Here is a 16863-nt window from a genome sequence, read left to right as displayed (position 1 = left end):
AAGAAAGTTGGCCTCTATCTCCCTTTTTTCTCCTTAACAGGTAAATGCCTTCTCAAGTATGCAGCTTCTCCCTCTCACAGCCACGTTAGCGAAGCCTGGGATCTGCACAGAAAGCCTCCTCTCTCAGCCACCTGCAAAACTAGAAGTTCTCTCTTGACCTTCGAGATGCCCATGCCACTCTGTAGCGTCCTCTGGTCAAAGGATCCAAAGGCCTGCCCTTCACCTGCAGCTCGTACCCCGGCTGTCTCCATCTCACATCCGGATTACCCGCCACCACCCAGGACTACCTGCCTTCCTCATTCTTTCATGCCAGCACAGACCTCCCTTTCCATTCCACACTAACTTCACTCATTTTCCAGTTACTTAAACTGGAAAACATCCTAGAGACCATGTATCTATGTGATCACCAGGGTAATTTTCTACACGGAATAATAAATGAGAGTAAGGAAACCTAACATGAACACACTCTCAGTTTAGAGGTCATGGCCCAGCCCGGCTGCAGGCTCATGACCCACGAGGAACACTAACAGATGATACAAGGTTCAATGCCTACGTGACAGTGACTACTGCCGAGACTGCCACTTAGTGCAATACGTCTCTTGGAACAGCCTTCCACCCACCTAACCACACCAACGGGTGTAAGTTTAACCAGCACCATCATTGTTACAGTAGGTCAGCTCCAACGTGGAGAAACAATAGCCAAGGCAAAGTCCTTCAGTGTGGCAGGTCCACAGGTCAAGAAACAATCCGTCAGCCTCTGGTCACAGCAGGGGCCTAGATACTGTCCGAGGAAGGAAGTTTCTCCCTCCATGTTAACCATCAAGCTCCAACCATGGGATCTGTCGCTTCCCACTGTGTTGCTTCCTCTTATCAACTGATGTTAAAACGTGGGAACTGATCTTAATAAATGACATTAGGTGCGTGATTTTATGTATATGTACAGAGGGTTTTGAAAGGAGCCTGCGGGTTTGAGTTCTGGTGGTGCAATCAAGGCGTTTTTCTGCATTTGGACTAGATCACTTTTCAAAGTGATCTGTGCACAAGACCCAGGTCTGGGGGTAGATGCTTTTATCTGTTCCACACTCTGGGCTTCTGACTATCGTGTCTTTTAAAGCAAGGGTTCCATTGCTGGAAGGAAGGCAGGAAAAAACAAAAAAACAAAAACCCTAAAAGCTGGACTGATCTTCCAGTGTCTAAACAGATAAATATTAGAATGACCTATTGCCTTTTTCCTACTCCAACTCATTTGGATGTTCCCTTGCCTAGCAAAAGAGTCAGAAGCATGGAGAGACGGGACTTAATCCTGGTTTTAATCCTGGTTTTAGATTAACCATCATTAATCTAATCCTAACTCATTCCTCGGGCATTTTCTGAAAAAAGCAAACAAAGAAACTCAATCTGCAGCCACTGAGTGGAAGACACAACGTTCCCCCTTCACGTGGCCTTGAGAAGCCACTGCTCCCACCACACCACCCATCCCTGCTCGCTGACCTCCTAGCCAGGGCCCTCCCCAGCCTGCCCTTCAGGTGTTTTTACCTTCAGCTCCACCTATTCCAACATGAGATCTCATATGCCTGGTCATTTCTGTGCCAGATGTAGTGTCAGACGTTCCACGGATGAAGTGCCCCAGGGTGGTTTGTTACCAGGGAGTCTACTTGCTCTTCAATTCTTGGGGACTACAGTTTGGTCCCAGAGGGACTGTTTCCACCCCCACCCCCCACAAAGAAATACCAGATTTGAATAAACCATGGCACCGTGGCTGACAAGGTTTTAACTCACGTGAGAGCAAAACACGAAAAAACAAAAAAAAAAACCCCCCATAAACCTAATAAAGAGCTGATTCTGCACAACTAGAAAAGAATGACACCAAACCATTTAAACATAATTTATGTACATTTATGGCTTTATACAGTAACAGCAAAGATTGTTCTTGTGTCTGTAAGTACATCAGCATCATCAGGCACTTCTCAGAGAGTATGGGAACGGGAACGTGGAACCTGGTACTAAACTCGAGTAGTGAAACGTGGGCGGGAGTGACTGCGTCCTGACGGGATGGACGTGGCCGCACCTGGCCAGGCTGCCAGGCTGTCACCCCCCGCCCCCGTCAGGGAGGAGGCCAAGAGTAATGCTAGGCTGTTCTGTTTGCATAAACCACACTGCAACTTTTACCGAATGGTTACTCCCAAACTAAAACCACAAGAGAAACTTCTTGGTTACAAGTCAGTTATAAATTAAGAACTCTTAGGAGCTGAATGTAAGAATTTCCAGTTGGGGGTTGGGGAATGGTGGGTGGGAGGGGAGGATTGGTAACATATATCCAGCAGCTGAACGAGTCCAAATCGTATATTTTGGGGGAACGGTTTCCATCTTAAGTGTCTTTCTCCTCTTTTGGGGATGTTTCACTGATTTACTGCTCACTGGGGTACAACATTTGCTAATTAATTTAGACTTTGTCAGTTTGTCAAAGCAGAACTTTCCAAGTAACACATCTATGACCTAAATATATTCCATACGTCTATATTACGGAAACAATACTTTATATTTAAAATATCTGAATAGCTCTATAATACAATATGCTTTTAATAACAGTACAAACCAGAGGAAATAAATCAAACAAGGCTGCATAGGTGATATCATTTGCACATTTCACAAAGCAATCATGTACAATAACTGATATACTCATTACTCCAGAAAGTCAGTATTCTTACAGAAAAAGAATTACTAGAGGTCACATAATGTTTGTTTTCAAAATAGACAAGGTGCCTTTCACTGGACTTCACTGTACCCCGGAGAGCTACCCAGGATTCTTGTTAGAATTTCAACACAAAGAAAAATTTGAAGGAAAAAAAAAAAAAAAAAAAAAGATATTTACACAGACTCAAGAGGAAGCAACATCTTTTTAAAAGTCACTCTACGAAGTAGTAAGATTTTAACAGTGATTTGTAGCTACGGTTGCCTCTTCAATGAACAAGGCGGCTGGGGAGGCTCACCGTGCGATGCCTGGGAGGCGGGGAGTGGTGGCAGGTGGCCACAGAGGGGAACACGAGTACTCTGGCTCCAGCGAGCTCTAGCACATGTGCAGGAGGCACTGCTCAGAAGAACTAGGGCTTCTATGACCAGACATATTTTGGAGTGGCCAACAATGAAGACGGCTAGAGAGGCGGCTGTTTAATGAATTTTCAGAAGCACAGAAGTCACTGTGGGAGCTTACAGTAGAGCCTGTCTCCTGGAGGAGAGAGCCATCAGAACACCTGTGTTCTTGTTAAACACGGAGGAAAAACCAAGCCAACAGAGACGCAACTCACAGGCAAGACAAAGCAAGTGGGAAGTGGGCTAGGTTCACAGAAATCAGAGCCTTCTCAAGAAGGCCAGAGGAACGTTTTTGTGCACCTGTTCCTTTTATTGTGCGGATTCTGAGCATTCCACATGACTTGAACACACCGATGGATTAAATGCCACGCAAAGCCAATTAACTTGGTCTATCAGTACAGGTAATTGGAAAATATCAATATTACAACATAATGATCAGAATTATAATTTGGGTTGCTAAAGGCAGAAGAAACCCTCCAATTCTTAACTTACGCTAAGGCTTTTTAAAATAAATTCAAATATACAACTTACAGCTGGTTTGTTGGTTTTCAAATTCATTGCCCCAATTTTTAAGCAAGTTCTATTCCAACTGGTAGCCATCTGCACTCATGAACACAAAACATTCTAAAAATCACTCAAGTCCCACTTAAAAATTCCCCGCTTCGACTTAGCCTTCCACAGTGTGCCAAGTAACCCAAGGACAGAGGGAAAGAGGGATGAAGCATGAGTGTGGACCTAATTCTTCAAGGCAGAGCTACAAAACCAACCTCCACCTAGACCAGGAAGAGCACAGTATTACGAGGGAAATCTTTTGCTGAAGCTCAACTCAAAAAGGTTAAGTTGATCAAAACCCCCAGCTTGAGAAAGGAGCACTGTTTTAGAGGTGGATCTCCCCTTCTGATCTACAAATATTACGAGGCCCCCCGCCAGGAGTATTTGAAACAAAGAGCATACAGGCATCAATCAGAAGAGTCAGTGCTGTGTGGTATGCTTAATTCACAGGATAGTAGAAGCGGATGGAATTTTTTAAAAACACATACATATAAAAGTATCAAGTTCTCCTAAACGTGAAACACAAAATGTTCATAACTATACATCACTCTCCTGCCAAGATAGGGCCAGAAATGTTGAGTGTGCAAGTACTAATTACAATGATTGTAAGATTAGTCAGAAACATCACCAAGTAGCATCCCAAAGTGTACAAACCAGTTAAGCACGTATAAAATTAGTACTAATCCAGTTAGAAATACAAAATGAAAATTATGGATGCTGCTTCAAACATCTGGGATTCCACAAATTTACAAGCAGACTATGTAACAAAGTAGACTCTAGTTTTAAGAAAACATTACAGTTCAATATCTATTCCAAAAATGATCTCAAGTCCCAACAATAACATCAAAAATCATTCATTTATCTGGAAATTAGAACCATTTAAGTGTTTGTACAAATTTGCAAATAACAAAATAAACAAACAAACAAAACCAAAAAAAAAAAAGAAAAGACCTGTACAAAGGCTGGCGTTTAACCTATTTTTTATTTTTTTCCAAAAGAGTTTTGGTAAGTCCATTAATTCAGTAGACGGGCAACACGCTGTTGGTTCTCCTGTGAATTATGTGGCAATGTGAACAGGTCCAGAGCTGTTCAATGGAGGTGCAGAATGGAGAGCTTGGTTCTTTGTCATTCATCAGTTCAGCAGAACACAGGTCGTGTACAAACAAAAGTTTAACTTATCAAGGACATGAGACCATCACAGTATCACAAAAAGAGGAGAAACTTTCCTTGGACCAAATGAATATTTAAAAAAACAAAAATGCACACAAATACAATTCTGTAGCTACGGCTTATATACAAAACTTGAAAGCACACCAGGATCCAAAAGTCTTTTCTGCAATTATATGGTGTAGTGAGTTTGGCACTTCATTGTAATGAAATTTCCAATGGCACAGTCCTTATCTACAGCAGCACGTAACCTGCAAACATCGGGCAAACATCCTGTACAGGAAAAGTGTCTTCGCTGCCAAGTCTGACGAAAGGAAAAAAGAAACACTTTTTTTCTTTTTTTTTAATCAAGAAAACGAAAAGGTAGGGTGAAGGACATCTTTGGACTGCTTCTCTCAGTTCCTGCTGTCAGACAATCTGAAGTACTTTTAAGCGTAGCCTAGGAAAGAAAACACACACACACACACACTCATTGAATATACAGCCAAATTAAAATCAACTCAATTCAACACGTTAGGGTGACAGACATACTGCAGGGAGGGCTGGACTTTCTCAAACAGCTCTGAAATCATTCAGTGGGAGAAAATTCCACTTTAAAAAACCCTTCAGCATTTGATTTGTATCAAATGTATTCACTTATTGAAGAGTTACTAAAAAGATGCAGCCATCTAGTGAACTGTCGAAAGAAACTCTTTAAAGCAGTTAGAGGAAAAGCTTCCTTATGTTTAAGCTCCAAAGGAAAATTTATAAGCTGCAAAAGGGACGGAGAATGAATGATAAAAGATGCCTCTCTGCAAGGGGCGGCCAGCTGCCATCCAAAAAGCCCCGACCATGGAAGATACAAGGCAAGGTACTGGGTTCCTCTCTTTTATGTCCTGTTTTCAGAAGGTCTTTTGGTATCGGGGTGCTCTTACCTGCTCACTTGCTCGCGCTCAGCCTGACACCCAGCTGTGTGTCGTCGTCTTGACACTGTGTGGGAAGCTTTGGTTGGGCAGCACATTGTCAAAGTTAAAATCCAACGTATCTCCATCCATGAGGTCGTTCCGGATGATGGACTCCACGTCACAGTCCAAGCGCTCGATAAACATGCCGTCCAAGTCACTGGGGAGCTTCTCCTGGTGGAGAACGCCCATCCTGCCGTAGCCGTTGCAGCTGCTCACGGAGGAGTAGCCCCCCAGGGCATTCATCTGCATGGGGTGGGGCAGAGGCACTTGTAAAGCTGTCTTCACTGGGGCCAAGCGGCTCATACCCGAGGTGTGGGGCATGGTGTTCACCGCGTGGGGCAAGGCACGCCCATTAACCGCAGACGTTGGCTGAGCGTGTCCAGGGTGGGTGTGGGAGCTGGGGTTCATCATTTTGTTATGAGATGCCTGGCTGCCATAGGCTGGCATGACTGAATTAGGGCCCATCAACACATTCTGGCCAAGGACACGGCTGTTGGGTTGAGCCACCCCAGGATCAACTGGTGTCATAATGTCATTATGGGGAGGAGAGTCAGAAGTAAGTAACTCCTTCAAGAGTCCCGGTGCACAGTTATACTGACTCATGCCTCCATAACTCGATTTGCTGTCCTGAAGCGTTTGCATAGGCATCTGGGGCAAAGGGCTCATGCTAGACTGGCCGTATGTGTATTTCTGGTAGTTTGGGCTGGGTGAATTCAGACTGGTGTTTGGCGGCGCAAACGAGTAGCATGGCGTCTGCTGCATCATGGTGCCCGGCGACGACTGGGTTGAAACAGTTAATGACGTTGGTGATGAGAGAAGGTTGAGATTATCCAAGAGGTTTTCCATGTTCTCAGGACTGCTTATCTCAGACAGACTGGGCAGAGTAGAAGCCATCTTTGCCGCTGACGGTGGGTACACCATAGAATGCACATCCCCGTCTCCAAGATCATCCTGCTCAGTCATAATGGGAGAAAGTCTCCCACTAATAGTACTAGCATTCGAGCTAGTTCGAGGGCGAAATGTACTCCAGTTATCAAAGTCGTCATTGCTGTGAGAGCCAGGGCTTGCAGGCCACTTGGAAAACTGAGACCCTGGGCTGTCCCCGGCACCCTCCTGGCCAGCCTGGAGGGACGCTTTTTTCTTGGCAGCTCGGCCTCGGCTCTTAGCAAATTTACTGTTGTTGTCCATGGATGCGGCTCTTCTCCTGGGCGATTTCCCACTCTTGCCTCCCTCGGGATTAAGCATCCACCAGGAACTTTTTCCAGTTCCTTCATTCTGCACTCGAATAAACTTGCTGTGTAGGGACAGATTATGACGAATTGAATTCTGTAAAGCAAAACACCATGTTAGAAATACAATACTCCTCCAATTGGAAAACCCACTCTTCAATACAGACACGTATCACATGGAAGACAAGTCAAGTTTTGAAAGAGTTTACAGTATAGATTTCAACCTGTACAGTCACTACGCGAGAGCTCAAATCAGTAAAGGAAAAACAGTATCGTATCTTAAAAACAGTATCTGTGTCTTAATTTAACGAGGGGACAAAGTTAAATGAGCATTATTATAAACACCTTCTTTTATATAGCTCTATTTTGCAGGGAAATTACAGGAACTGGTTTTAAAACCACTTGGATTTGCTATGCAAATAGCACTCTATAACAAAGTGCTATCAAAACCCCTTTCCACTCTATCACGCCTAGAACTACTGCAAATCCTCTTCGGACGGCACATTTGCCACTTACACAGCCATCTAGCCTAACTGTCGAAAGTTTTATATTATGGGGCCCACACGGTCACGGAAAGGAAAGAAAGGAAGCAGGATATATTCTTAGTCAAGAATTAAAAGCCTGAAAACTAGTAAGACATAGATTCATTTACATCCTTAAAGTCCATTAGGCAGATATAGGTGAATATAAGGACAACTGGGCTGTTGTTGTTTAATTTTAGAAAGTTAAACTGCCAAAAAAAACGAGAGAGAAAGAAAGGAAGAAAGAAAGAAAGAAAGGAAAGTTTAAATTCAAATGTTGTTCGCAACCCTCTCCTCCCAGCAATAACCAGTAGCACGCACCACCTAACTCAGCCTCTGACACCCGTCACAGGTTACACTCCGGCCAAAAAGCCGGTCTGGGAGGGAAGGAGTGGTGGAGAGGACAGAGAGCTGGTGGCTTTGATCCACTGAGTACGGCTCCACAACTAAATCGCATGCCCCCTGGGACAGTTAGTAAAGAAAATCAACTTTTTTTGGAGCACTTAGGTGGCTCTGCTACTCACTGGCTACAAACCTTGGGAAACTGCTTGGCCCCCATGTACCTTATAGCCCCTTTGGGGCTGTTCTATGGATTCCACGAGATAAGGTAGGTCAAATGCTCAGTGGTGTGTGCAACATGGTAAGCAGTCACCAAGAAGAAGGTGTCAGATCCCAACTTGGTTGGGGGCTGGGGAGGAGGGGCCCAAGGCACCGCCCATTCTGAGCCCATTTCCCTCCTCCTAGTCACTGGTGTGTCGGCAGGAGCTTACGGGTATCGCAAACACAAACCCACCACTCCAAACACGCTGCAACGGGAGCCAGAGACAGTTGCAACTCCAGCAGAAGCTGTGGAGCCAGGCGGTAAACAAGGAAGCCCGAATGCAATTCCCCTACTGGACACACGGCGAGACTGACAGCATCTGGAGAACCTCTGGGACACGTGGACAAGGAAAGGGGGGCTCCCGAGGAGGAGGGAGCTTCTCTGATAGATTTTTTTGCCCCAGCACAGGACAGGGCACGCAGCAGACTCCGTCATCAGGGCCCTGATCCCAAGTCCAGGGGCGGGGACCTGGGGACCTAGAGCAGGGCTGTGTGCGCTGTGTGCGTGGCCCCCAGACTTCCCTGGCTTCCTCTGCCGACTGAATGCAAGGCTCAGCCGACCAAGCCCCCCGAATTGCTGCGGCCTCCCTCCCTGACCACGGAAAGGCTCCGGCTGGATTTGTGGTCGCCCAGGATGCAGCCACGACACCCACACCCTCACGCCATCGCCGTGGGACGCAGACGCTTGAGTGCCAATCACTGCGCCAGAACAAAGCCTTGGCACACAGCAGGGCAGGCCGGGGCTCAACACAGACTATGAGTTCACAATTTTCCTCATTAAAAGGAGGTAGAAAACAAAGGGAAAAAATCTCACTTTCTAAAAGGAGATGCAAAAGTCAGAGTGAGGCCGGACAGTCAAGGCTGAGAAATCCACATTTCAAAACGCCCTCTGACCCTCTGTACTACATTCCACCCAAGGATTGCAACACAGCAGCTATGTGATGAGCCCTTCTGCCAGGCCCAGGCGAGTGTGGGTCAGCCACGGCCCTGAATGGGGACTTCCAGGCTGGACGCTGGGCAGGTGTGTAAGTGGATGGCAGTGAGGATTTTCTTCTGTTGCCAAGATTCTCCTCTTCCTTCTCACCTACAGATCTATCCCCAACTCAAGACCAGCTTTGAGGACTTTGTGGACATACACGAACCCCCTAAAAGAGGCCTAGCACTGCAATTCCCCAATGTCCTATTTCATCCCCATAAGATTCCCCAAACCCTATGGGAAGGTTTTACTTACACGTGCGTGCACACACACACACACACACACACTGTGTGCTCCCAATATTCCATCATGACTATTTTGTTCTTTGAACACAACAGAAACACAGATAAGTGACGATGGAATCTCTGGAGGAAAGGAAGCTTGACTCCTGTCCCTGTCACATTTAGTTAATGATAAAGGGGGAAGATCTTCCTAGATAGTGGCTTCCTGGCTGTCTGTACTGCCTGGGGAAGGGGGTGGCACAGCTCTGTGATTCACATAATTAGATCAGATCATTTGCAACTGCAATTGGGGGACATTTTTTTTTAATCTTATTTTTGCCTGGAAGCCATTCCTTTTTTTTTTTTTTTTTTTTGGCTGCGTTGGGTCTTCATTGCTGCGCACGGGCTTTCTCTAGTTGCGGCGAGCGGAGACTACTCTTCGTTGCAGTGCGTGGGCTTCTCATTGCGGTGGCTTCTCTTGTTGCGGAGCACGGGCTCTAGGTGCGCGGGCTTCAGTAGTTGTGCCACACGGGCTCAGTAGTTGTGGCTCGCGGGCTCTAGAGCGCAGGCTCAGTAGTTGTGGCATGCGGGCTTCAGTAGTTGTGGCACATGGGCTCAGTAGTTGTGGCTCGCGGGCTCTAGAGCACGGGCTTCAGTAGTTGTGGCACGCGGGCTCTGTAGATGTGGCTCGCGGGCTCTAGAGCACAGGCTCAGTACTTGTGACACACAGGCTTAGTTGCTCCGTGGCATGTGGGATCTTCCCGGACCAGGGCTCGAACCCGTGTCCCCTGCACTGGCAGGCGGATTCTTAACCACTGCGCCACCAGGGAGGTCCCTGGGAGACATTTCTAACAAGACTGCAGAATCTGTCATGATGAAATCTTTAAAAAGTTCAGGAAGCATTCACTAGCTCGGATGGGACATACGCTGACTTACCACTTAGATTTACCAAAAAAAAAAAAAAAAAAAAAAAAAAGGGTTGGGGGCGGGGAGTGGGTGTAGAACAATCCCTTACTTATCAAAACATTATGCTACATATTTTCCTAAGAGGACATTTCAGGTCGCTCTTTGAGCAACAGAGCTGTCTCCTAACTTTGCCAACAATTAAAAAATTTTTTTCCGAACAGGAAAAGGTTTGCTGCGCAGGGCTTGTTACATAAATTCCTGTTTTTCACACAGCCGGCAGGACATTAAAGAAGCTATAATTTCCAGTGGGGGATATCGGAGTGGAGGGTGTTGAAGAGGTAAAGCTTGTAAAAATACGTGTCGCTATTAATGATGTTATGTCTGCAAATCTCTGCCGGATGCGGTGGACACAGCCGAGGCAGGGAAAGTGCGGTTCCCCGTGACCTGTGCAGAGAGCCACACGCGGCCAGCAGTGCTCTGAGCTGCTCAGTTCTTCGGCCACGAACAAATTATCACGTGAGGAGCGAGGTAGGGTGAGAGGACAGGAGACTCGTGCACTGCAAACCACTTACCTAAATCCCGAGTTTCTGCATGAGACCATCAGAGAAAAAGACCACTCAGCAACTTTCCCCTCCACTAGCCGTAGTCTCCGCAGCCCGGGCTTGCCGCTGGTGCCGAGCTGGCTCTCCTCTGCACACGCCCTTCGGCCGCCTGCCCCTCGACTCTCCCTCGCCTTTCGCGTGCCTGGCCACCCCGAGCAGGGCAGCGAGTTCTTGGGAAGCCTGACCCAATGGAAGCCCGTGGATCGTGTAGGGGGAAGGGGCAGCCTGCACCCGGTGCGGTGCACCCTGGCTTGCTCAACCTGCTCTGCCAGCTGTTTCGAATGCTCCGGTGTTCATTTTGTGCACTCTACAGACCGGATTCCAAGCTTCTTAAAGGGCAAGGGGCTGAAGCGTGTTTTTATTTCCTCATCTCAAAGCCCCTAACAGATGCTCTACACACAAGATACATTCAATGAACGTTTGTTGACTGATATCCCAAAAACATCACAGGGAAGGTGTAATGCCTTCCCCATCTTTTCTCTATCCATTCGTGTACCAATTCATGCCAAGTAACTTTTATTGGGACTGATTTATGCTGGGTGCAGTGAAGGACGTCAGAAGGAATTAGTCACAGAGTCTGCCCTCCGGGTGTTTTATGATCTATCTACCTGTGGAAGGAACAAGTCCACCTAAATGGCCACTCAGGACAAAAAATGATGTACAAAGGACTGTCCAGGAGCCTCGACTTTTTCCCGCCAAAGGTCACCACCACCCCTAACTTCTGTCTCAGCCCAAGTGTCCCTTCCTTCCGGAAGCATTTCCTGAGAACCCCATCCCAGCCTGCAGCTAACACAGGACCTGATTTACTCACCACAGTCATGCCTCTGCTATGTCTGGCTCCCCACTACCCTGTGAGCTGCATGAGCTCAGGGACCTGGGCTGTCCTCTTGTGCGCTGTATCCTCACAGCTCCATCACCAAGTAGACACTCAAGTATCTGCTGAATGGATTAATAGGTCCTACATGTACGGGGTTGTCGTGAAGATTAAATGAGATAACAGATGTCCTTACCTCAATCGATATCGGCCGCTGTTATTATTAAGATAATGGCACCTATAAGATAACATGTCTGTGTTTTAGAGACTCACCCATATTACAAACATTGGTCTCGTTTCTTTATAATCGTACCTTGTACTGTTCCCACTAAGACGAGGCTTTTACATGTTAGTTACTGGGAAAACAGACCAGTTTTGCGGTAGTAGTTAAGATATTTTCTCTCTGCACTAGATATAGTGTCTGCTGTGGGCAGGTGTTAATGAAGGAATTTAGATACTACAGCTGGTCTGTTAACGCGCTTGCCGGGCGCGTTCTCAGAATCCTCAAGGTGGCTGCCGAGCCTTGTGTGCGGGCTCCGCGCTCTGCGTTCAGCTGGCGTGTGACGGGGAAGCAGCGGCTGGTGTTAGAGCAGGGCCACTTCCAAGGCCACAGGCTGGTGTGTCTCCTCGGGGGACGTTGTGACTGAGCTCTGCGGGCCCACCGCCCTCCTGGCTGCAAGAAGCCACGCTCCAAGGCTGGGCCCCAGAAACCCTGAAGACACAGGGCAGGAACTGCCCCTTTCCTGGACGCACTTAGCCTGGATGTCTAAAGCAATAATCGGAGAGCCATCGACGTGCAAGAAGAAATCTTTACACTTTTCACCTACTTTACATTTTTATCTCATTTTTAAAAATGAGCACGGAGAAGTTGATTTGAGAACTAAGTTCCGTTTCTCCATTCTTTAGCCATTGAATAAAAGCTTGTCTGTTCCAGCCTCAAAACAAATTAAGTAAATAAAAATGAGCAAATGCACTATACAATACATACAATATGCTGGTATAGTATAAATGAATAAATGTAACATCAAAAAGGGTGTGATTTTTACAAAAACATTTAGAGAGCACTAGTCTATTACAGTAAACTTCCAGTCTACTAGAAGCCCCAACAAAGAAAACCAAGGGAGCAGAACTAGACCTCTGTCAAGTCTAACAAACTCTTTGGTCCCCCAAGGCCTGTGTTGAAAAAATGGCCTGGGGGTCCAGCCCTCGGTTTGCTCCCCTCCTCCCCTGCCCTCCTGAATCCCACCTTCAGACCTGAGCTCCCACCCGGCTCCGTCCAGCCCACCCACCAGTGTATGTGGAGACCACCACCTCTCAGCCACCACTCTACCCATCACTGCTGCACCTTACTTTTTGCTGGGCATTCTAAGACTACTCTGGTCTTTGTGTTTAACCAAGAATAAAACAAAACCAGCAACTTAAGCTGAATACATCCTGCTCAGGATCCCCTGGCCTTCATACTTTACATGTGGATTTTACTTTACAGTTTACAAACGGCTTTCAATACATCATGTCTCATTCCATCCTTGCAAGAGCCCTATATAAGGCAGGTATTATTGGCCCCGTTTTAAAAATAGGAAAACTGAGGCTCGGAAAATGAATCTCATGCAAAATAACTCTGCACATAACACCACTGCCAGCTGGAGAAACCACTTTTTGGCTTCACCATCATTAAGAAGAATCAAAGGAACATACTTAAGACTGAGGTTACATGTGTGCATCTTGAGGGAGCGGAAATAATTCTGTTTACAAACACTAGTTTAGAAAACTCATTTTCTGCCTCAACGGGTAATAAATTTACAAAATATGATTTGCTTTTAATTCTAATTGGTTACTCTTTGTGGCAGGAAAGCAGAGCAGCTGAAATGTGAATTTCAGATGTGAGCACCGCCCCGGGGAAAAAGCCTGTGCAAAGGGGCTGTGAGGACCCACGAGGGAAATGGAAAGGCCCTCAGAGGTCCCACAGCCTAGAACTGCCCGTCGCCCTGTGGGAGGGTGGGTGTGAGCTACAGTCACCAAGCCAAACAAAAAGAGCTCCAAACTAAGGCGATGGAACACGTGACTAAATGAACTTGTTGTTCTAGAAATTCTAGAAATTCTTTCAAAATGCTAGACAAACTAGGTTTTTCCAAAAGCATTTTATCTAATTTCTGTGAACTCTGTCAATGTGTGCTATGGTTTCGTAGGCTCCCAGCATGGACTCACCCCCTCCCCCTGCTTCCTCTCTTTTACACATCCCTTCCTGCAGTTCCAAGAATGAAAACAAACTAAGGAGAAAGTAGGAATAATCTCTGTTCAACAGAGTTCCCGTTAGAGGTGCTAATAAAACAACAACTTTGTAAAATAATGCATTTTGCCTGCAAACAGAAGGAAACATGTGACCTTTTGCCCGTGCTTCTTTTTTACAGGTGATGTCAAAAGACGTATGTTACCAATCGACAGCATAAAAATTCAACTTTAGAAACTGTTGTAATGGAAGATTTGCTGTGAAGAGCTTGATCTACATGCTTACACATTAGGCCCTGGCATCCAGCTCTTCTTCTGTAAAGCTGATTTCACTTCCCCGAAACCTGTCCTTCTTGCCTGCACATCGGTGACCCCAAAGGCCACTCTCACCCCCAGTCTGTACTAGGACTCAGGCTTCCCTGGGAACCCCTGTGGACAGAGGACTCGCAGCTTCATAAAACTTGTGAGCTGGAAAACCCTGGGAAGGTCACCTGGCCTAACACCCTCATTTTATATTAGGGAAAATAGAGTTCAGAAAGATTAAAATGCAGGTGAAAGGCTTATGGGTGTTCATTTACAAAAATCAGAAGCACATGGGGCTTTAGTCCTAGAAGAACAAGTGTCAAGGACATGCAATGACCCTCCCCCAACCAAACCAATACTCAGCTACAGATTCTCCAGCGGCTACAGACAGACACACATTTGGCTCGAAGCAGCTCTATCTCTGACTCAAATCATTCCAAAGGAAGGAAAAGATGACTACATTAAATCGGCTTCTACTAAAAAAAGCCTATCGGAGGCTATGCTCTCATGTAAAAAAGAACCAAAAGGACCCATGTAAGATCTCATGCGAACCTTCGTGTTTTCAGGAGGCAGTGGGGAGGCGGATCCCAAGGTCAGACTGTGGGACCCCGAGTCACCTGGTCTCCCCAAGCCCCAGTCTTGACATCTGTGACACAACACCAGCTGTTACTTGGGATCGTTAGGGGCAGAACGGCATCATCTGCATGGAAAGCGCTCAGCGCATCACCTGGCACAAAGTGAGGGAACAGAGGTTGGCTACTTTGTGATGGGAAGTAAAGAGATGTATAAACAGGAATTTTTTAGCCATCATGAATGGTTACAACCTGATTAAAGACCATTCATCACAAACTTCCTGTTCAACAGGCAGCCAGCCTTCCTGAGGCTGCTTCCATGTCCTCACAACTGAGCTGCAAAACCCTTCTCTGACAGAGAAATTGTTCTCGCCCTTTAAGAGGATTTCAAAGGTAAAAGTCCGGATCGTTTGACTAGCGTGTTCCGTCAGCTTTGGGGGCGACCCCTGTCAGAACCTGTGTCCACAAGCTTGTTCAAGGAGCGGGACATACACCAGTCGGCCAGTGAAGAGCTGGTATCCAGGAAGGCAATTACGAGAACAACACTCTTCCTTGTCTCTTCCCACACAGGGGCCACCCAGCGCCGCCTGCTTCATAGACAGCAAACCCTGAAAGAGCCTCCGAGAGGGTGGGGGGGATTTAGAGCAGACTGCAGGGCAGAGTGCTGGGTAAAGGGGTGGGTTACAAAGTGAACGGGACCATGGTATCAGGAAACAAGGCGTGCAGACGGAAGCACCCCTGGCCTAGAAGGACGGCCAAGGAGGAAACCTTGTGATAGAGAAACAGACGATGCTCCACGGCTCGCCTGATCTCTAATAATCTCTCCTGTTGGCCAAAAGCCTCCATATTTCAGGGTAAATTTTCAGCCAACAACCTCAGACATTTAGGACTTAAGAAAAAATCTTCAGGGATGGAAGAGAAACTTTACTTAATGATGTTAAAAGTATCCCAAGCTTTTGCTTCTCAGAAGGTCATAATTAAAAAAGAAGCACCACGTTTCCCCATGCTGTGTCCCATAGGAAAACCCTGTATCAGAGAAAGCTACATTTTATGAGAGGAAGGGCGAAGTCCTTAATTTTCAGCGAAGTCCTTAATTTTCAGGATGTGAAAACCTATACCATTTCATGCCCTGTGCTTTTTACACACTATCAGAAACCAGGAACTCCGAAAGACAAAACCCAGAACAACCCAGGTGAGGCTGAAACCTTAGATGCAAGCATCTTCCCTTCTGTTCCAGATCATGAGGCGTCTATCTGAACCACTGTCCTCGTACAATCTCCGTGAAAGTTGCTACTGTGGAGCCCTGCTTAGTAAAGTCTGGAAAACAGAAACTACCTCCCACGGCTATACACTTGGGCCTGATGTTGCCATATACTAGCCACAGAGCTAACTCTCAAGTGAATGTCATCCACCCTGGCTAGGAAGGTCCCCATAATGGATATACAGAGACTAAATTTCATTTAGCTAAAATTCTTTTAAATACCTTTTTTTTTTTTTTTTTTTAATAAAAAGGATGTGTCGGCTACTAAGGATTTCGAAGTGGAGCTTGTTTCTCCTGGGATTTAGTTCCAGGGCGGCAAGCAGGCATCCCTGGCCACCCTTTAACCCAGTCCCTCCTTCCCCAGGGAGGCACAGAGACCAGCAGGCACTGCCAAGCCCACAGCAAGGAGCCACCACTCCCCACCCTGCCCATCAGCTGACCTGAAGGAGCCTATCCTTTGCGAAACTTCTTTTTCATTAACTGCCCAGAATACAGACTCTTTTGCTGCTCTTGCCTAATGACTGCCTCAGACACATGCTGCCTCCACCAGCACAGAATATTAAGAGGAAACTCATTTGTTGAAGTGATTCTGCCATATTCCTAATGAAAATCTTTGTCTATTTTATAGGCCTTACTACTTTTCGAATCTTCAGTGGCTTTAGAAACACACTGCTTCACAATGCAATTAACTACCTTATGTATTTGGCTACCGGAATGAGGCAAAACAAAATAAAAGCCAAAAACAAAGAACACATTAGGATTTACTCTCTTCTGATGAAGAACTTAAATTAGGCATAAAATGAAACATAGCATATATCAATAGTTTGATCCATTTTAAAGTTTTCTAAAGAGAACTAAAGTGAATTTTAAAGTATTTTG

General features: G+C 46.2%; 1 protein-coding gene across 1 annotated transcript in view; it reads right to left on the bottom strand.

The window, feature by feature from the left end:
* Positions 1 to 1897: 1897 nt before the first annotated feature.
* Positions 1898 to 16863, bottom strand: part of FOXO1 (forkhead box O1) — a 90950-nt gene continuing 75984 nt past the window's right edge. Inside the window, exons 2-3 of the mRNA XM_061171234.1 lie at positions 5724 to 7079; positions 1898 to 5248 (exon numbers count right to left, since the gene is read on the bottom strand). Coding sequence (XP_061027217.1) covers positions 5742 to 7079 — 1338 coding nt within the window. The 3' untranslated portion in view covers positions 1898 to 5248; positions 5724 to 5741. The remainder of the gene's footprint in view (positions 5249 to 5723; positions 7080 to 16863) is intronic.

This window comes from Eubalaena glacialis, chromosome 16 (genome assembly GCF_028564815.1).
Source record: "Eubalaena glacialis isolate mEubGla1 chromosome 16, mEubGla1.1.hap2.+ XY, whole genome shotgun sequence".
Classification (NCBI taxonomy): Eukaryota; Metazoa; Chordata; class Mammalia; order Artiodactyla; family Balaenidae; genus Eubalaena; species Eubalaena glacialis.
This window is presented reverse-complemented; position numbering and strand designations above follow the sequence as displayed.